A 20257-nucleotide genomic window follows, 5' to 3' on the forward strand; every position below is an offset into this window, starting at 1 on the left:
ATATATATATATATATATATGTGTGTGTATTAACAAAAACTATGTTATTCTTAAATTAGTCTTAGCCAGCATTTAGCAACCTTGTGATAACCTACTTTTGTGGGAGCACAGCCTGGGAAAATTAATGAATCTTTAAGTTTTGATAAACCAACTCTGCTGTGCTTCAATGAACAAAGCCTGGGAGAGATGGACTGTTGAGGCTGGACATCTGGAATGCAGAATTTATGGACCACAAGGACACTCTGGAGAAACCAGAAGATAAAGAAGAGACTAACAAAGACTCAGTCTATGCCTTGGAAAGATCCTACTGGAGGAAAAAGATAACAGGAGCACCACACATTCTCAGGGAGAGCTTCTCCCTGATCAGTGAATTCCTCTCCTCCTGCAGAGGTGGCACCAGCAGGAGGTGCCCAGCTCTCAGACACCCAAACTGCTTTTCTAAAGGGCTGTTCCTATGAAAACAACTGATGGGAAGCAGTTAAACTCCCAGTTAAAGCCTCTCACCTCCAGCCGATGGGAGATTTCAGCCAGCTTGGTTATTGCAGGTTCCTTGTAAACAAACTCTTGCTCATCCAGGTCTCCAAACTTAGTTCCATAAAAACCAACTCGGAAGTAAGTGCCAAACATCCTCTTTCCATCCTAGGGATGGAGAAACAAGAGGTTATTTCAGGGTGAGATACGCACACCCCCAAGCACGGCTGCAGGCAGGCTCCTGAATTTATGCAAAATGAAATTAAAAAAAACAAGGGAAAAAAATTAGAAAGAAAAGAGAGAAAGAAAAAAAAACCACACCTGGAACTCAGCATGGATGCATTTAGCAGCAAACACCACAATGGAATTATCAACTAACATGGAATTCTATGGATCAGTTACGACCATTAGCCCAACCCTGCAATGACTTCTCCCAACCCAGGAGGAGCCTGGAGGTGCCATCATGGAATTATGGAATGGTTTGGGTTGGGAGGGCCCTTAAAGCCCAACCAGTGCCACTCCTGCCACAGGCAGGGACACCTCCCACTATCCCAGGTTGCTCTAAGCCCAGACCAACCTGGCCTGGGACACTTCAAAGGATTCAGGGGCAGCCACAGCTTCTCTGGGAACTTGAGACTCACCACCCTCACAGGGAAGAACTCCTTCCCAATATCCCATCTAAATCTATTCTCTTTCAGTTTAAGAAGCATCAGATGTCTCTGAGAGGCAGCCAAAGGCAAATCCCTTTGTTGGGAGCATTATTTGAGGCCCTCCAAAGCCTGTGCAGAAACCCTGCAGGGAGGGGTTAGACACCCCTGGAATCAACCAGCATTGATTCCCCCCAAATCCACCCTCCAGGAATTGCAGGGTTGGGCCCAAGTCAACATCCAGTTCACTCACACACACACACACAAGTGCTTTTGAACCAGCATTCCAGCTGGGAGCTGTTACACTCTCTGAGAACTGCCTAGGAGAGAGGGCCAAAGTCACTCCTGGTGAAAGCAGATGCAATCCTGTGCCATGTACCTGCTTCCAGGGGAGCCAGTGGTGAATTTGGCCCCGAAACGCAACAAAAGTAGAGAAACAAGAAAGATTTTTTGCTGGAAAGGCAACGGAGATAATCTGATTAAGAGAGAGAGAGAGAGAGAGAGAAGAAAAATGCTTTAAAAATTAAACACACCTTGCTTTTGTTAAAGAACTCACGCTGCATGCACAAACCAGGGATGCCTTTCAGCAAGAAACTCCATAATGTTCACCTTTACTCTCGTGACAAAGTGTGATGCAGTTTAGGACACTCAGTGTCCCTGAGCTGGGCTAGATTTTGGCTTCAAACAGCCCTTACTGGTGTCCTGGCTGCCAGGTTTTATTTTAGGATTTTTCTATGGCAAAACTGATCTCTTGTGGTGATAGTGAACAAAATCTATGGAAGGTAAATAGGATAAATAAGCCAAACTAAAACTAAAAAAAAAAACCCTTCAGGCAAACTCCAGACTGCAAAAACCACTGGCATGGCCACTGCCTTATCCTGGCTGGGGGAAACTCTGGAGAATCCCCCTGGGGATGCCTGAGGGCTAAAAACTTCCACTTCTGAGCTGAGCTCTGCCCTCCCGAAGGCACCTGGGGTGAGTAGCAGCCCTCATCCCAAAAAAGCAACCCCTGGCTGTGCCCAGGCTCCCTGGACCCTGCCCTAGAGGCTCTCTCCTGCATAGAGGGGCTCTTCTCCAGCCCCACTGCCAGGGGACACACACCACACCACAGGATCCCAGGAGCACTCCCAGGGTGGGAACTCCAGCTGCAGAGCTGTTGCAGTTTTACTGGATGTTGCCATTCCCCTGGATTCCCTGTCTTTGTCCAGCACCCATCCCTCTGGATCCATGCAGGACTGAGCTCCTAAACTTTTTTTCCTCATCACTACCTTTTCAAAGCCAGTTTTGGGTAACATTATCCACACTAAAATCCCTCAACACCCAGCACTTCCAGCTTCCCTCTGTCACAGACAGAAGACTCTGACCTCAGGGCTCCTTTCTCAAAGTCCTTCCCAAGGGAGCACCTGGTGGAAGGTGGGGCTGGAATCTGATGCTCTTTAAGGTCCTTTCCAACCCAAAGTATTCCATGACTCCATGTCTGCCTGGGGGGAGCTGCCACACAGATCAGCTCCCCAGAGCCAGCACAAGGCTTGGCCATGCTCCACAGGGAAGTCCATGGGATCCTGCTCCAACCCTGGCATAGGGTGGTTGAGGACACACTGATTTCTAATTAATGAGATTTTTCCTTCCTCCTTGGCCAGGGGTTTCCAGGGCGTGAAGCATTTGCAGAACCAGATCCCTACAAGTGAGTTTTTGCCATGGACACCTGCCCAGGTAGCTCCTTTTTACAGGCAGGGTAAAAATAACAAGGGAGGAAGAGAACGTTGTCTGCTGATCAGCGTAAATCACTGAGGCGTTCTGCTGGCATTTACTAAATGCATAAAATAAAGAGTTTGGGGGCATTGGGGAGCCCCAGGAATGGCAGAACTCCAGGGAAGCCTGGTGAGATTCCCTGCCCCTGTGTGAGGTCAGCTCCCAGCTCATCCCTATGCAGACCAGCTGTTCTGGCTTTCCCTGGTAAATCCAGATGTTGAATCCCAGTTAAAGGGATCCCAGAGCCAGCAGTGAGGAGCACTGTCAGCCCCTGATGTGATTCCCTGGAAGCAAGGGAATGGGAGCAAATCCCTTTGGGGGAAACACTTCCAGACCACTCCAGGCCTCCCAGGGATATTCAGGAGCTGCCACTTCCCTGGGATCAGCCTGGCATTAGGGCCTGGGGATGGCTCTGTACTGGGATCTCTGAATCTCAGGCAACACCAAACCACTTCCCAACCACAGCAGGGAAAACTGACCAAATAACTTAATGCTCGTGCTCTTTTTTTCTGGGAGGAGCTAAAAATGCAGATATGAGGGAGAAATTATTAAAAGCATCATATCTCCTATTATTTTATAATAAAATAATAGGATTTTGGGAGAAGAAGAGAATGAAGGTGAACACTGAATAGCCATCACACAACTGCAGAGCAGGTAACAGCCACCATGACTTATGAAGGTTCATGATTTGTTATTATGCATGGTAAATACCTTTCCAAATTGCTGGGAATAAAGTTTTGGGGTTATCTTTTGCACGCACACAAAAAGCTTTGCCAACAAGATTTGGGGGGGGAAAAAAGATACATCAGATGCAAGAGGGATCATCTGCTTCCCTCATCAAGACAGCAGCAGCTGTCTGATGGGTGCAGGAACAAAAGCAACTCCTTCAAAATGCAGAATCCAACCCATCTTTACCAAACTCAGCACTGTTATTTCCCTGCTCAATTTTAACCCAAGGTCCTTTGCAGTGTTGCCAACTACTACAAGTCTTCCAATACTGATTTTTTGGGAAAGAATCGGCTCCTGGAGCCCTGTTATCCACTGGCAACCTCCCCCTGCACAGATTAAAAAGAGTTTTTAAATTCTCGTGGTGCAGCATGAGAAGATTTTTTCTTAACTTTCCTAACTGGAAAGCAAACACATGGAATGGATTCAACATTTATTCCATGAATAAACACACAAAGCCTATCAGTTGGTGTGTTTAAGGAGAACTCAGGAATGCTCTGGTGCCAGACTCAGGACACTGAGCAATGCTTGTAGTTGGCAACACCACATGCCTTGTGCCATTAGGGGGGTGCTGCTGTTGGCATAGCTCTTTGCTAAAATGAAATTGAGGGTTCCACAGTAAAACAAAAAAAAACAAAAACAAAAAGGGGAGATGGGGGGAAAAGGGGCAGAGAAAGGGAAAAAAAATTCCACAAGTAGGAACTTACCACAACAGACAATAGTAAGAGTGGGGAGGAGGGTCAGCAACCAGGGCGATAGAGGAGAAAACAGAAAGTATTTAATTAGGGAAATTCCATAAAACAAACAAGCAGCAACTTGGCAGCAAATAAATTTTAAAATTAAAAAAAAAAAAAAAGGTGGGGGGGGAGCATCCATTAAAATATTTAATACAAGGGGGGGAAAAAAAGGGCAAAACATGCAACAAACCTGAAAGCTACAAAGCACAAAGGTCAGAAAAAGTGTGGCAATGAAGGAGCACGATGACAGACGAGAGCTGAACCCACGGTGTCTTTTACCATGCAGTAAAACATGACCAAGTGGTGTTAGAATCATAACCAATGGCAGGAGTTTCTCCAGGGGTCGATTTAGGGGCAGAATAATAAAATAGATGCTCACAGGCCTTGCTGGCTTGAACACATTTACATCATTTCCACACCTAGCACAGGTTCTCTGCTGGGCTGTGTCTGTCTGGACCTTCCATGGGGACAAGGGGATGTCTTCCAGGGCCAGCCCTGAAGTGTCAGGGTTTATTTTAAGCTGCTCAATTTCCTTTTTTTGTAGGCTGGAATTGAAACTGACATTCAGACATCACCAGCCCAAATTATGTCCCACAACACCAAAGGGTTTTTTTTTCTCAGCCTCAGTTCAATAAATGTGTGGTGGAAACCTGCAGGGAGGTGGCCCAAAATGAGCTGCTTGGTCCATAGAAAACCAAAAATAAACTGGAAAGATGAAGCCTGAACAAATAACATCATAATTCACAGAGCTTTTTAGTGCTTTCTCCATGCTCATGCACCCACTGTGCCAACTGGACTAGGGCTGGAATCAAAGTGGCCCTACAGATTAATCAATTGCTCTGTCCATTTTTAACCCAAAAGCGTGGTTTTCATGGTTTGTGTTGCAGAACTGTGAGCAGGCAGCCTCCTCAAAAACCCAGGCATCAAAACTGGCCCAAGTTAACACAACTGAGCCCTTTTGCTGCCAGATAAATCCCTACATAAATTGACTGAGAACAGAAGGAAGCAGTTTCTCCTCTGAGATCAAAGGTGCACCTGCAGCAAATCAGGTTTGTGTTTGGTACCTCTGAGCATTGGTGCTTAAATCGACCCCTGTGGGTGGGGTGAAAATATGGTATGGAGGGATGATTTTCTTTGTCAATACTGATGGAAAGAAATATAAACAAATTATAAAAACAAACTAGTGATGATACAGTGGCTCATTCACCAAAGAACCTCATTAGTGGAACACGTCAGCATCCATGCACTACCTACAGCTGCTTATGAAGAAATTCCTACTACAACCATGGTTTATTGGGATTTCTTTGGTTAATGAATTGTTTTAAACAGCAGACAGCAACAGAAATACCCACAGCTAGCACATGTGGGCAAGCGTTGGCGTGAGTCATCTGGAAACTCAATTAGTGTTCTTTGCTAACTAAGATGGAGTTACCTACCTCCCAGCCAGTACTCTGTGTGATAAAAAGTAAAAAGGGCATGTCACAGAAACCAAAATAAGAGTTTCAAAGGCCAAAACATGACCAGCAATAACCCTGCAATGGTTTCAATGGTTCTAAGTCATCATGCATCCAAAGCAGCCTCCTCTGGCCCAGCACAGCCAGGTCCTCACCAGCCCTTTAAACTGGTGGCTTTTGCACCATCCAAGTTTGGAAAGGTTCCTTCAATTCTTTAACCACCACATGAACAAACAAATAAACCCCCCAGCATTTCTGGATGTTACCTACCAGGCTAAAGTCAAGGTACAGTAGGTTTTCCCAGCATGCAAAACACATGTTTTAAACATCTGTTTAAACAGATGTTTAAAAGAACATCTGAAAGGATAAACTGGAATTTTTAACTCTTGGATAGTTCTGAAGTTACAACAAATCTTGTTATGTAATGCTCTCTCGTGTTAAATTCCAGAGGATAAAAGCTGTTAACGATCCTTGTATTTACTGTGGATCATCATTTGACAATTCTCCTGGAATCTGAGAATAATGGTTTTTCATTTTCCTTGCACTGAGCATTTGAAGTTTCTTCACAATTCACCCTGCAGCTGAAAATTCAAACCATTACCTGGTGAACAATCTTGCTGAATGCTTCCTGCAGTTTACCATGAATAGTAGACAACTTCTTGGCATCTCTGTTGGCTTCATGAATAGGAATAAGGACTTTGTAAACCTCATTAACTGCTTCATACATGCCAGCCTACAAAAATAAGGCCCATCAGATTGCTCCGTCAATTCAACAGCCAGAATTACACACACAGCATTTAAATGATAAAACTGTAAAGTGAAAAGGTGGCTGAGACACCACTGTGGGATAATCACATCTTTTCTTAAAATGTACCCAGAGATAAATGGAATAAAATCCTCAGTTACCCCTGAAACCAAGAGCCTGGTGCATTACACCTTGCTGTCAGTAATTGGGATCATTAACATAACCCATCCTGGGATATTCTGGATGGATACAGGCACAAGAGTAAAACAAGCTAAACAGGATCCTAAACAAATCTGTGGGAATTAAATATGGAAAAGCTTAAGTGCACATTTCAGCTTTTTCTGTTCAGCACATCTTCAGCCCATGTGACTTCTGCATCCACTTCTGGCACTCCAGAAGAGATGGGCTTTGGAAGATCCTCAGGATCTCTCTTATGGAGGGGGTCCAGCCCAATGTGGACAGTCACTGCATAGAGTGGCTTAGCAGGAATTCCAGGCTTTCACCCTGGATTTGTTGCTGCTTGTGCCTAAGCCCACTGAATCACACCTCATGTTGTGCAGTGGGAATTAATTCACTTGTTTTCCTTGGTTTACTCCAGAGGGCAAACCAGGCTGTCTTGAACAATTAAAACTCCAATTGCTCCATGCAAATTAAGCATTTACAGTAGAACTACACACTCAGAGAGAAAACATTTTTCTTCCTACTGCCCAGCAGTGTGAGGTTGCTGGAGAAGGGAGGTAAAGAAATGAAAGTCTTCTACCATGGAGAAAGATGCTGCAGCCTGTTCCAGCAATCCCACCAGACCAGCTTCTGTAAAATACTTCCCAGAACAGATTCCTTCTTCATCTGGGGACACAACATCATCAGAAACTGCTGACTCTTCCAAAACATTGGAAGATATGTTCTGGGAGGATATAAGAAATAAAAGTACACTTACTCAATTGAAACAACACTCAACACTTTCAACACTTTGAAAGGCAGCTGATCTGCAGTCAAATCCTGGAATTTCTATAAAGGTAGCTTTCTATTTTTGTAGAGTATATATATATATGTAAAATACAGCTTTCTATTTTTGTAGAGTATATACGTAAAATACAGCTTTCTATTTTTGTAGAGTATATATGTAAAACACTTCCATTTTTGTAGTGTATATATAAAATGTATCTATTTTTGTAGAGCATGTGTATTAAATACACATTTCTATTCTCACAGAGCAGCACTTCATTCACGCAACAAACAGTGAGCACGGTTCGAGGACGTAGGCACAGAACTCCCAGCACATGGAAACACTTTGTACCTCAGCAGCAAAACCCAAAAACCCCTTAGAGAGGATAATGCCCACCTGAAATGTCACACAGCCCACAGGGAGGTATTTCCTGTCCTCCAGCATGCTCAGGTACTCTGCCACCAGGGCTGCAGAGTGCACCAGGCACTGGGCGGACTCGGCGTGGTTGCTCCTCTCGGAATGTTTCCCTGCCATGTTCTGCAGCCACGTCAGCCGCAGGTCGGGGGAATTCTGGTAGCCCTTGGCAATCCTAAAGGGAGGGAAAACCTCTGTGATTCCATGTACTGAGCCAGCACAGTCCCCCAGCACTGTTTTTTCACACTGTATTTTGTCACTTCTGCTTGAACACCAACCCCCCTTAGTGCTGTCTGGAAATTCCTGAGACAAGAAGCTGTTGAGATGGGAAGTCACCCTGAACTGCAGATGTTTGAGCCACTTAGTGATGGGTGAGCAGTGGGTGATGCTGAAGCTCTTGACCAAAGCCCATGTTTCATGTTTTTGGAGGCAGTCCAAAGGTGTGGCACAATCAGAGCACACCTGCCTGGCTCCCTACAACAAAATCTCTGCTGACCTCAAAGCCTTCAGGGCCATTTTGCAGACAGCACCATGAAATCTGGGAGCACTTGGGAGCTTAACTTGGAATATCTTTTGCACATGGGCAGCATTGCATGTACCCTCAAAAAGCCTTTTGGACAAGCAGGTGCTGGAAGACCCCCAAGTTTTCCCTGAAGTAAGCACGGAGAGTTTTCTACTCAGGTGCAAGATGAGATTTCCAGGGATGGCTGGGGAATGAAAACTACTTTTATCCAAGATAAGCTGCCTAAATGCCAAACAAAACCTCTCAGCACCACATTCAAACACAACAGACAGGCACACATTGGTCTGGGAGCAGTGAGACCTCAAACTGCTCCAAAATCAAGTCCTGTAAGTGCCCAAATGTGCAGCATCTGAGCCCAAATCCACATGGAGCACTGACATCTCCTGTCCCTGCAGTGCCAACTCTACCTGTACATCAGGTCAATCAGCATTTCTGGATCTTCCTGGTGCTCCTTCATTTTAACTGTGTCTGACAGGATCATGTGGAGGTTGAACACTAAATCCTGGACCTGTGAAAAGTAAGTTGTTGTGAAGAACTGGCAGTGGGAATTGAGCTACAGATGTTATGTGAGGAACATGGTCACTCTGAATCTTTGTGTGTTTGCATCTTGTCAGGACTAATCAAAGGCCTGAGTTTTATGCGATTAGATTATTAAAAAAACCAAAACCCAAACCCTTTTCAGGGGATGCATGTGAATTCCAGTTCTAGATGGAGGTTTAGGCACAGCCTGTTAATGAATTACATATTACTTGTCTCGTGGTTTATGTCTTTTACCTGGTCAGGAAATGTTGTCTCCCTAAGTTCCAGATCTTCTTCAGCATATGTCAGAATAGTCTTGAGGGAACGTCGCAGAAATTCTTCATTGAAGTTCTGGGATGTCCCCACCAGGGATGAGAGGGACATTGTCACCTGCATCTTCACTCTGGCAAAGTTCTGCAACAGAGATGTTGTTATGGTATTTCAGCAGCCTGGAGACACTGCAATACCAGTGTTTTGGTCATGGCACCCTCCTCCTGACCTCACAGAGAAAAGAAAACTGAATTTTTGCAAGAAAGGCTGTCTCAGAGCAGTGATTAGAATAAACATGGTGCTGCCAAACTCCATAATCTGATGATTATTTAGTTCCAGATAAAGGTTCTCCTGCAAAAATATTAGCATTGTCTGTTTCCACATAGTCTCCTCTCACACACCCCACACAGGATGATGCTTTCATGAAACTGCCTTGATCCCAGTTTGGTCAAGCCTAAAAACTGGAATCCCATTATCTTTGCTGCTGTCAATCCCCAGCTCTGTGGGGGACTGAACTCAATGCCAGCAGCCCCCAAGCCCATTATCTGCAGTAAGACTCACGTTCCCAATCTCGAAGTTCTGCCTCATGAGGAGGTACAGGGAGGCACTGGCGTGGGACCTGATGGTGCTGATGCTGCTGCTGCAGTGCCTCAGGAGCCTCAGGCACAGGTCTGCACATTGCTCTGTCTCCTCCTCAAACAGCAGCTCAGGGAACTAGAAAACAGCAGGGGAGGAAATCAGTGCTTGGACAGGCAGGAATGAGCACCTGGACAAACAGGCAGCCGTGAGGGTGCACTAGAACAAGAGGGAGCCCAGTCCCTCTGTTCTGAGGGGAATGATGCTCATTTGAATCACTTTACAGTAAGGCAAAACTGGCAGCATTGGAAGGCAACTCATTTTACCTTCCCCTCCAACTTGCTCCTACATCTACACACCGACTTACATTACTCCCAAAAACTCGGGCTTAAAACTTCAAACTTCTCCCAGCACAGCTACAGAAACTTGGAAACAAATCCATTTAAAGTGAGATTTGTCCAGCTTAAACCCCACCTGTGCCTTGAGCTCCCCAATCAGCAGGTGCCTCTTCCCACTCAGTGCCAGCCAGCAGGAATCCACACCCAATCCATGGTGTGTGAAAGGCACTTTTTGGTGCAGCCAACCCCAAAATTCAGAAATGCAAGTACTGCCCATGAAAACCAGGCCAGGCTATGCTGCCTGAAAATTAATACTGCCCAAAATAATAATTGCTTGGGGAAGTGACTCCATAGAAAGGAATAAACAGCGCCTTCCTCCCTCAGTGCTGCTCAGGGTGGATTTCAGCCCCCACAGGGGATTCACCTTTGAGACCAAAGCTCTCTGTGTGGCAAAGCAGTGCTGGAGGTAAAGGGCACTTTGGTTGCAGGCCATGCTGTGCAGCAGCACTTTGAGCACCCCGCCGAGGATGCTCTCCTTGGACTCCGTCACGGACACGGTCTGCAAAGGGAAACCAAGATTCCATGAGAAGAAAAACGGGAAACCAAGATTCCGTGAGAAATATGAACCTCCTGTGTGCCTGTGTGTGTGGGAGAGAGCAAATAGCTCTGAACAAAAGCCCTTTGCATGGGGAAATTACCCACAAACAGCCCCGTTCTGAGCCAACCCCCAGGTGAGGAATCCATGGATAGAGCAGGTGGAACGGGGAACTCTCTGTCCCCAGTGAGGCTCTGACCTCTGGGGACATTGTTCTGCTAGAGGGAAAGCCCATTGCTGGGCTCTAGCTGGGTTATTCAGGCACAAAGTACAATCCTCGGGCTTCCTGGGTCTCTCTGCAGATCCGAGGTGGATTTGGGAAGCATGGTCCTGCCAGCTCCCAGCTGTGCCCAGGTTCATTTGTACAGAAATCAGGGGACAAAGTGAGTCCAGGTCCAGTAGGCTGACCTGGAACCCAGTGATTTGAGGCAGGTTTGGGAAGAACTGGAGGAACTGTTTGGGGACAGGGCAAGATTCAGAGATTTTTACAGTTCATTCCTGAATAACTATTTCTTATACTTACAAGGAGGGGAGAATCTTTAAATTCTCAACTTCAAGGCTGAAAGAAGGGATTGCAATATAAAAGCAGATTGTTCCAGGCTGGGAGCAGGAGAGGCATCACCCCCTTCCTGCTGCAGCTGAACAATTCTCTCAGCACTGAAGGCAGTTTTGTATAACAAAATGCTGCCTGGCCAGGTGACTGAAATGCCATTACATCTCCATTTTCTTATCAACCTCACCTGTACAACTATCTCTAGAGTATCCAAAATTATCAGGTTGGCTTCTGTTGCAAGATTCCCATCGATGAGGGCCTCATGCTCTATCTCAGCCCTTGACCTGATCAGGGAAAAAGCAGTAAAATTACTTCCTGATTAAGGAACAGACCTACATATTTTCCAGTCAAAAATGCTCTCTCACTAGCAGGAAACTCCCAGTTACAGTTTGTCTATTTATCACTGGACAACACTATGAGGATATTTCAATGCACCCCCTGAGAGGACAGGAAGGAAAACTCTGTTTTTTACAAGTACAGACTTACAGAGGCTTCACGTTCATCATGCTTGGAGAGCTCACACTGCTCTCTGACACTTCATCACTCTCCCAGGAGCACAACAACAATTTAGAAGCCCAGTCCAACTCCAAACTGGCTCAGCAGCATCATTAGGCATGCGACAGCACAACCAGGAACAGGACATGTGGCTTTATGCTGCAGGCTGTGGACACACGGTGGTGCTACACGAGCTGGAACCTGCACTGGGAGCAGCACAGTGCAGCCTGCCAGGCTGCAATCTTATCTCTCCAAGCTACACTGCATTTAACCCTTGAAGCACAACTTCCTCTCTGAGGTGAAGGACAAGGTTTTGCTGCTCCATGCCAGGCACCTGCTTTCCTGGAAAGCCTTGCAAAGTCCAGACACCCACTCACACCTGTGGCTCCAGGAATTCAGCACAACCAGCCCCTTCCAGTGGCACCAGCTGCTCTGGGCAGAGACCCAGTGGTGGACTGGAACAGCCCAACTCTGGCCTGCCCTGCCACAGGTGACATCTCTGACAGACTCATGCTAGGCTAAATCCCAGCAGGAGGGTGACCAAAATGCCAGAAAAATACACAGAAAGGGAGAAACGATTTGGATCTTAGAGCTGTATTGCAGCAGCCCTTCCCTGCCACACTCCACGTCCTCTGGGAGCTGTCTCACACCCCCAACATCTCCAGGACAGGAAGTTTTGGGATCTGGCCCCACATAAAATAATACCAATCTGCACAAAATGACAGCAGCTTCAAGCTGTGCACAGCTCTTGGAGTGAGAAGTCTTGTTTAGGGGGTTTCAAAGGCCAGGCTCTACCTACACACACAGGACACAGCAGAGCCAGTCACAGCAAGCAGGGGTTAGAAAGCAGTTCTAGAGAGTTTTATCTAAGCAGCTCATTTTGTGAGGTGAGACACCATCCTTTGACCATCAAGGAATTCCACACCTGTAAAATGTGTGCTTGAGGTCCTTCTGGGAAGGACAGGGCTCAGACCCAGCACTGGCAGTGAACTGATGAGATTCTCAGGCCAAAGTTTAATCTGGTGTGACTCTGGAATTTGTATCTACACCACTTCATCAGCAGGTTGAAATACCCTGGTCATCTGGCTTTCCCCAATGACTCAACAGGACTGGAGCCTTGGAAAAAGAGCCACTACTTGTCGTAAGGAGAAATTATGTTTCTGTGTGGGACAAAACAACTAAAGGCTGTGAAGAATTGCTTTCTACTCAGGGAAGAGTCAATATCTGCAAGGGTAAAATTTGGCCCAATCTCCATCTGGGCTCTGAGGACTCCATTCCTCAGTTTCTTCAGAGCTTCACTTGGGCTGAGATTGCTTCCCTAGGATAAGGAACAATTCTTTTGCTGGGAGGATGGAGACTGCAGGTTGCAATTTGAGGAGACAGAAAAACATGCACAGCAAAGCTCAAACACAACTCCTGAGCCCTCTGGATTAAACCACACCAAGAGAGGGAATTTTCAAGGAAATGGGTGTAATAAGCCAAAAGAGCTCATTCCAGTCAGTTGCGCACACACACTGAGAAGTTCTGCCAAGCATCACAAACAACGCTGTGATGATTGAGTCTGCAGATGTACAAAATGGCAATTTGTAAGAACTGCACACCAATGCTACAGTACCTGGCTGGTTTGTGGCTTCTAAAAGCACAGCACATGTGGAAAAACAATCAAAGTGATGGATTAGGACAGGAAAGGAAAGCGAGCTTTGAGAACTCCAGAATGCTCTTATGGAATAAAGGAAATATGACATGAGATATAAATGCTATCTGTGGAAACTCTTAATGGATTTTCCCTCTAAATTACAACTTAGGGCAGGGTTTTAAGACAGTAATGGATTGTATAAATCTCTTTAAATCTAATCTGGAAGTCTAAGGAAGCAACGGAAAGTGGAAAGGCAAAGAGTTGGGAGGGCAGTGTTGGAGTAAAAGCTATTTGCTTTTTTTTGCTTTTTTTTTTTTTTTTTGCAGTGCCAGTCCTGTGTATCTGAGGCACAAGGGCTGAGTGGCTGCTGGCAGTGACCTTCAGTGGGGAGGGGCACCCTGCTCTCACAGGCCCTGGCACATGGGTAGAGCTTAGGGAGGATAAGGCAGAGTTACTTGTCAAGCTTCTCTGTGTTCTGCCGCCAGTGAGTCATATCCTTTCTCCATCTCAGATTCTCTTGACTTCCAAAGGCGCTCCCAGAAGGGCTCCTCTCTGCAGGGTAACAGCAAAACAACAGCAGTCAGCTGATGCTCATTTCTGCTGCACGAGCAGCAGCTCCAGATCTGCTCACAAGTGGCAGGTGGCAACAAAGATGATTTTCTAGAGCCTAAGGCTCTGTGGCACTCACCCAGGATGTTTACATGGCCCTAACTCTATCACTGCTGAGTGGCATGAGACACAGAGAGGCAGCTGAGACGCTCACTGGTGAGAGGAGTCCCTTCCTTGGACTGCACAAAGAGCCTGAGTGTGCCAACCCTCAGCATTCCAACACTGCTGTCCTCAACTGGCACCCAAGAAAGTTCTCAGGATGGCACCAAGACCCTCTTCCCCACCTCACAATCTTTTATTCTCATTTCTGGGAGGGCAGGGAAATTTCAAGTGATAAAAGTAATCTGGCCAAATTAAAAAAAAAATAAAGGTTCCCGTTTCTGAAGTGATTCCTTAATTATGGCTTTAAACTACTTATCCCCCTTAGCCCACAATGACAGACTTGTGTGGCAGAGCAGGAGACAAAACCACAGCTCCGATTCTTGTCCTAACCCCCGGGCACCCTTTGAATTTTGTGTGTTCATAAAAATTCCTGGGTTTTACAAACAGTAAGAATCACCAGAAGGTGCCTGTTAGCCAAACTACAGCTACTTCAAGTCTCCTTAAGTCAGCAGAAATGCCCAGGCATTTTCAGAGCTGTCAGAGCAAGATCAGGCAGCTTGCTTTCCTCTCTGATCCTTGAACAAGACACTCTGGAAGATGCTACCCTGGAAAGAATTAAGGCAAGAACACCCCATAAATGAGATGTGATCTCACTTAAAAAGGCAATCAAGTAACAAATAAATTGCCTGCAATTCAGGAAAAGTGCAGGGATTTTGCAGATCCAGGTAAGGATCCTGCAAAGAAGCTTTCCTAGGGGCCTCTTTGTATCCCACACCACAGATGGGTGCAAATAATTGTTGAGGATGGGAGGAGCAGTTTTTGGAAAAAAGGGATGGCACAGAGGACTCCTTTACTTACCCAGCTGTCCTCTACTCCTTCGGACCATTTCCTGCCTTGCCCCTATGCTGCCCAAAATTGCTTCTTCAAGTTTGGCTCTCATGTCTTTTGACTTCTTAAACGTCAGACTGTTCATTCTTTCAAACACTTTCTTGCCCTGCAAGTTCCAAACAAAAGCATGAGGGAAGATTCTTTCAGTTTGGGATATTTGCTAAGAGCTAACAACTCAAAATATCTGAAGACATGCAGTAAGAAAGGGATACAGATGAAGCTGGTAGGTACATAAATCACTCAGATGCCAGCATTGCTAGAGAAAACTCTCTTTTCAAAGTGACACTGCAGCAGATGAGGGGCAAGCAGCACAATCTGCCCGAGAAGTGGAACAAGGCACAGACGCTCACATGGCCGGAAAGTAAACATGGGAAAAGCCTGGCCTTGGGATTGTGAATACAGGAAATACTTTGGAGAGAGCAGGAAATGCCTTTCTGCAGTCGTGTAAAGGATGGGAGTGTAACAGTCCTCAGCAGGGCCCGGGGGGACTCCAGGAGGTTCCCACTTGGCAGTACCTTGTACTCAAAGCAGGACACACAGAGATAGAGCAGGTCCAGCAGGCGGTTGAGCTGCAGCACTGACAGGTCAGTGAACCACTTCTGCAGGACGCTCTCGTCCGCGTTCTTCAGCACCCAGAGCAGGCAGATGAGGAGGCTGCGGCTGGACTCTGTTGAGAAGGTGGAGTGCTGCCTGCCACTCTGAAACACAGGTCAGGACAGTGCTTCACACCCACACATTCCAATCACCATAGAGAGTGAGTTTCTTCCCTTGAGATAACTGTAACAACCTCAGCAGTTAAGCAGGGGGGGCTCCATGTTATCTCATGCATCTATCTGTGTCTCACTGAGAGGGCACCTAAGTCCCAGCCAAGTGGGGTCATGGTCCTGGTGTAAAGGCAAGAGAAGGAAGAAATGGAAGGGTCTGCCTGCTACCAGAATCAGGATTCCCCCTCTGTGCAGAGAACAGAGAAAATGGCTCTCCTTGTCTTCAGCTAGGTGGGATTTACCTGAGGCAGAATTTGTTCTTAGGGCTTAAAGCTCATAGTGACTACTTGCACTTCACAGAGCTTTTATAAGATTGTTTCAGAACAACAGAATCTTTATCAGGAAAGAGAATTCTCCCACTTTCTGAGGTTTGCTGATTTCTATCGTTCCTTGGCATTTTCTTACTCTGATACAGACACAGCAACATGCTAACATGCTTTGTTCCCCTTGTTGCTCCTCTGCACACCCAGCTACAAACTGATGTGGGTCCCCACAGAACCTGCTGAGTATTTGCTGGTTGACTGAGGGTCAGGAAATGGAGACAGATGGATTTGTACCGAAGAAGGGAGAAGAAAACTGCTCGGCCTGGTGAGCTGGGGGACAGAAGTCCCTGCAATGGCCATGGCCACAGTCTGGCTGATCATGCTGCCACCCTCACTCTCATAATCGTCCACGGCGACACAGCTCGGCCTCCCCCGCTGGTTGTGACTCTCTGCAGAGAAATACAGGACTTCAGTCAAGCCCCAGCTCCAAGGCTTCACCCCCCAGACTCCACCCACAGCACTGGTCTCACTGAACTGGGAATGAAAACTGAAAATCATTCCACTCGAGGGGTCCTGCAAAGAACAGGACAATGATTTGAGGGCCTGAAAGCAAAGAAAGCAATTCCCAAAAGCAACCTACACAACCTTAGTACCTGAAACCCTTCTAACAACAGACCCTTTGTCCCTTTTTTTTAAAATCCCTACTTGTAGCTTTACTGTGCCATTAAACTCAAAGGATGTAGAGGATAACTCTAAATTCCAAACTATTCCTGACTGGACTCCCTGCTCTGATTTGAAATAACCTCTGCTGCTCAAAGCACCTCTGGAAATGAACTGCTGATGGAACACATGATAGGAGGCAGGAGAAGAACTCTGCTTATCCTTTGGATTTAGGGCCTCCGGTAGAGTGTGAGGGTGACTTTTTAAGCAGGTCAGAGACACAGATGGAAGCTGGCTCTGCATTTACATCAGCCAGTGGGATGTAAACTAAAATGCACTGATTTTTTATTTCATGGCAACAAGTGGGCAAATGCAACTTCTGAGTGTTAACAGGCATTGAAGGCCCATTTGCAAGTGAAAACAAACATGAAAAAAAAAATGTCAAAATCACAACTGAGAAACAACCTCATCCGACAGCAAAAGCACTCATATTTCAATTTTAGAACCCAAACACCCAAGTCTGGTGGGCAGATGAGCAGATAGCCAAGGCAGAGAATATCAAATACCTGTGAAATCATAGAGCTGAGGCACAGTTTCCATGATCACGCCAATCAGAGGTAGATACAGCATTGCCACCCGGGCCTTTACCTGGGGGTCAGCGTACCGCGGGTCCGAGTCGTGGCTGGACAGCAGGTTGTGTACCATGTTGATGACCTTCTTATGCAATCCAAATAAACTGTTAAAAGACAGTTGGGTCATGCACATTAGTTAATATCTTCAAAGCAAACTCTCTTTTGTAACTAAGGGGGGCTTCAAACAAAGTGGGGGGAAAAAAATCCTGGTTTTTATTTTTAACTTTACACGAACTGCCGTTGCATGTGGTTTTTTGATCTCCCATGGATTTTACAGATGGCTGGTTTTTCACTGTGCCTTGTAAAATAGGAAAAAATATCTGATGGAATGCACACCCAGTATAATGTGAACACTCACATATTTTCCATTAAAAACCCCTGAAGTCCCAGCTACTGGTATGCATTGAATCTACTAAAAATGATTGGAAAAACTTAGGGAATTTGGAAAACAGGGAGAGAAACTTGAGAGGACAGCAGGTTTAGCAAAACTATTCATTGTATTCTTTTTTTGTTTCTATTTAACACCATTTACAGAGACACAAACCCTCCTAAGCCAAAGAACATTATTTTAATTCAATGATCAGGAAGTTTCTGCTCCAGCTCCCCACCTTACCCCATGCAATTACTGAACCAAACTACAGATCCATAATTCTGAATAAAAAGCGGCAAAGACATGAAGGGATAGAAGGAAAAATGGCCAAAATGGCTTATGTCATTATTCAGATACAAACACTGGCAGAGCTCTTCTATAGGGCACCATGTGTGACCCTCCTCAAAAACACAAAATCTCCCCTGAATCTCTCAAGGACTCTGCTCCTTTCAATCCCCTCAGCCACCACACAGAGGCAAAACTCTCCCAGAGCAAATAGCAGGCTCTCTCTGCAGCTATTTGCTTCTGTAGGCAAACCAGCCAAGAAGACACTTTACCCCATGCATGAAGCAGCCAAGGAAGCTCAGACATTAGGCAAACATAAGCTGCAATGTTCAGACCTGAGGTATTAAAACAAGTGCTGAATTTCAGGCAGTATCCACTTTATCTGAAAAGCAGAGGTGAGTTCTGGTTAAAAAAAGAGGCTTTGACTGGATTTTTGGGGGTTTGAAGTTGACTATAAGGTAGTACAGCTTGGAAGGACATCAGCTATTGGAGCTGCAGATCCACCCTGTGGCTTTTAATCAAGCCATAATGAGATTCTACAATTGCTTGTTTGTGTAATTAGTGAGAGCCTTAACAACTAGGAAGGAAACACTTATTTAAGTGACTGGTTCCTTCAGATTAAGGATAAAGAAAAGTCTTTGTATTATTTTGAAGGAGTGGCACCTAAATTGTGTTTTTAAAAATTCAAGGGAAACTATCCCACAAGCCATAAAACTGCAGATAGGGAAAACATCCAAGTTAGGGATCCATGGATTTCTTTGTCACTTTGCCAAAGCTGAGTGGGCACCGTGTGGATCGACCCATGGTGGAGAGGAGGAAATGCAGCCCCCTGCTCTTCCTGCCTGATAAGGCAGCAAGTCGATCTCACCGCCCTCTCTACATCCCCTCCCTTATCTCAGCCCTGGCCTGGATTTCTGTCAACACCCACCCTTCTGCAAAACTGACTCTGGCACTGAACTCTGAGGGCTGAATTCTGATTTTCTCGCTTCTGGCCCGCAGCCTTGGCCAGGATGGGCAGCGTGGGTGCTGTGTGTGATGGCCAAAGCACGCTCGCAGTGTTTGCAGAGATAACTGCGCAGGGTGGCAGCTGTGCGACTGTCACGTTCAGCTGGATCCCTTCCCCTGCACACTTTGTTTGTCCTGTTTTCCAGGCTGCAGGGCAGCTCTGTGCCTTGTCACACTGAGGGATGTATCCAACACACACCTCCAGGCACCAGGGAACTGACTCCTGTCCAACTCAATCCAAAGAGTTCTTATAAAATGAGCTAGAACTAAACATATCTTGCTAATGGAGCAAAAAGAGCAAGGACAGAACACATTTAAGGCTCTGGATCACCTCTCAAGGCCTAAAACAGGTCTCTAAAACAATAAGTAACTAGATGAACAGCCCTGCAGGATAATGAACTAGGAACAATTCTGAGTTTTCTCCAGTGGTGGCCACAATATTTTATGGAAGGCAAGTGTGAACTCTCTGCTGGTGATACTGTATGACTGTTAAGTCTTCACAGCAAGGATAGAGCAGATCTGAACACACTTGGTTTACTTTATCTGATAGATCTACCAGGAGAAATGCAGAGGGTTTAAGCTTGAGAAGTCAACAAACCTGAAACTCCAGATTTTTCTGGAAAACTGAAAAATAAAATCAATGTTTTACAGGTATACATCGGCCCCCAAATTCAGGAGTTTTGATCAAAATGCATCTCCAGAACTGAACTGGTACCAGGGGGCTTTTTCTGACCAGACAAGGTTTGAGAGAGGAACTGCCTCCTCAGTGGACACCAGCAAGCTCCTCTGTGCAGAGATTACCATCCTGGGCCAGGCTTAAGGGCTTGGTAGGCAGGTAGAAAGCAGAAAGTGAAGAACAAGGGCAGGCACACTCAGAGACAGGGCCTGATTTCTAACCAGTGAGCAGGATGCTCCTCTGGCACAAAAAGGATTTCTGCAGAAAGCACATGTGGGTAAAGATTTGCTGCTTTTTCCATTTCAGGCCAAACAAATGGGACTGCAGTGTGTTATGTATATATACAGGAAAATATTCCAGTTTATGGCATCACTTTCTTCTCCAAGAGGAAACAGAATGAATGTTTAACTCCAGAGACCTCTTGGCTAAGGGGCAGAATTAACCATGAATCATCAGCATTTGTCGACTCGACTGATATTTCTGAGTCTACCTTGAGAAAAATGTCTGTGAGGGAACTCAGGACTGTGGAAGCAATCAATAATTTCCACTGCAACCCGTTTTAAAGAGGCAAGGCAGAAAACAGCCCTAAATAACACAAGGAACAGA

The 20257-nt window shown here is 45.9% G+C and overlaps 1 protein-coding gene across 14 annotated transcripts in view; it reads right to left on the minus strand.

Moving 5' to 3' along the window:
- Nucleotides 1-20257, minus strand: part of DOCK7 (dedicator of cytokinesis 7) — a 91952-nt gene that overhangs the window by 6204 nt on the left and 65491 nt on the right. For 4 of the 14 annotated variants that reach the window (XM_088060553.1, XM_014250736.2, XM_088060546.1 and 1 more), the window contains 16 exons: nucleotides 17250-17419; nucleotides 16318-16472; nucleotides 15512-15694; nucleotides 14967-15102; nucleotides 13853-13949; nucleotides 13377-13394; nucleotides 11454-11550; nucleotides 10543-10677; nucleotides 9766-9918; nucleotides 9190-9348; nucleotides 8823-8923; nucleotides 7875-8067; nucleotides 7293-7436; nucleotides 6389-6520; nucleotides 5770-5784; nucleotides 505-630 (listed from right to left, as the gene is read on the minus strand). In XM_088060553.1, the coding sequence (XP_087916679.1) occupies nucleotides 505-630; nucleotides 5770-5784; nucleotides 6389-6520; nucleotides 7293-7436; nucleotides 7875-8067; nucleotides 8823-8923; nucleotides 9190-9348; nucleotides 9766-9918; nucleotides 10543-10677; nucleotides 11454-11550; nucleotides 13377-13394; nucleotides 13853-13949; nucleotides 14967-15102; nucleotides 15512-15694; nucleotides 16318-16472; nucleotides 17250-17419 (2014 nt within the window). Of the gene's footprint in view, nucleotides 1-504; nucleotides 640-1497; nucleotides 1572-3450; nucleotides 4299-5769; nucleotides 5785-6388; nucleotides 6521-7292; nucleotides 7437-7874; nucleotides 8068-8822; nucleotides 8924-9189; nucleotides 9349-9765; nucleotides 9919-10542; nucleotides 10678-11453; nucleotides 11551-13376; nucleotides 13395-13852; nucleotides 13950-14966; nucleotides 15103-15511; nucleotides 15695-16317; nucleotides 16473-17249; nucleotides 17420-20257 lie in introns of those variants that run through there. The other 10 variants (XM_014250742.2, XM_005521222.3, XM_088060550.1 and 7 more) reach the window with 6 other exon arrangements.

Source organism: Pseudopodoces humilis, chromosome 10 (assembly GCF_049639895.1).
Source record: "Pseudopodoces humilis isolate 2021_Gansu_Grassland_sample_001 chromosome 10, ASM4963989v1, whole genome shotgun sequence".
In the NCBI taxonomy this organism is placed as follows: domain Eukaryota; kingdom Metazoa; phylum Chordata; class Aves; order Passeriformes; family Paridae; genus Pseudopodoces; species Pseudopodoces humilis.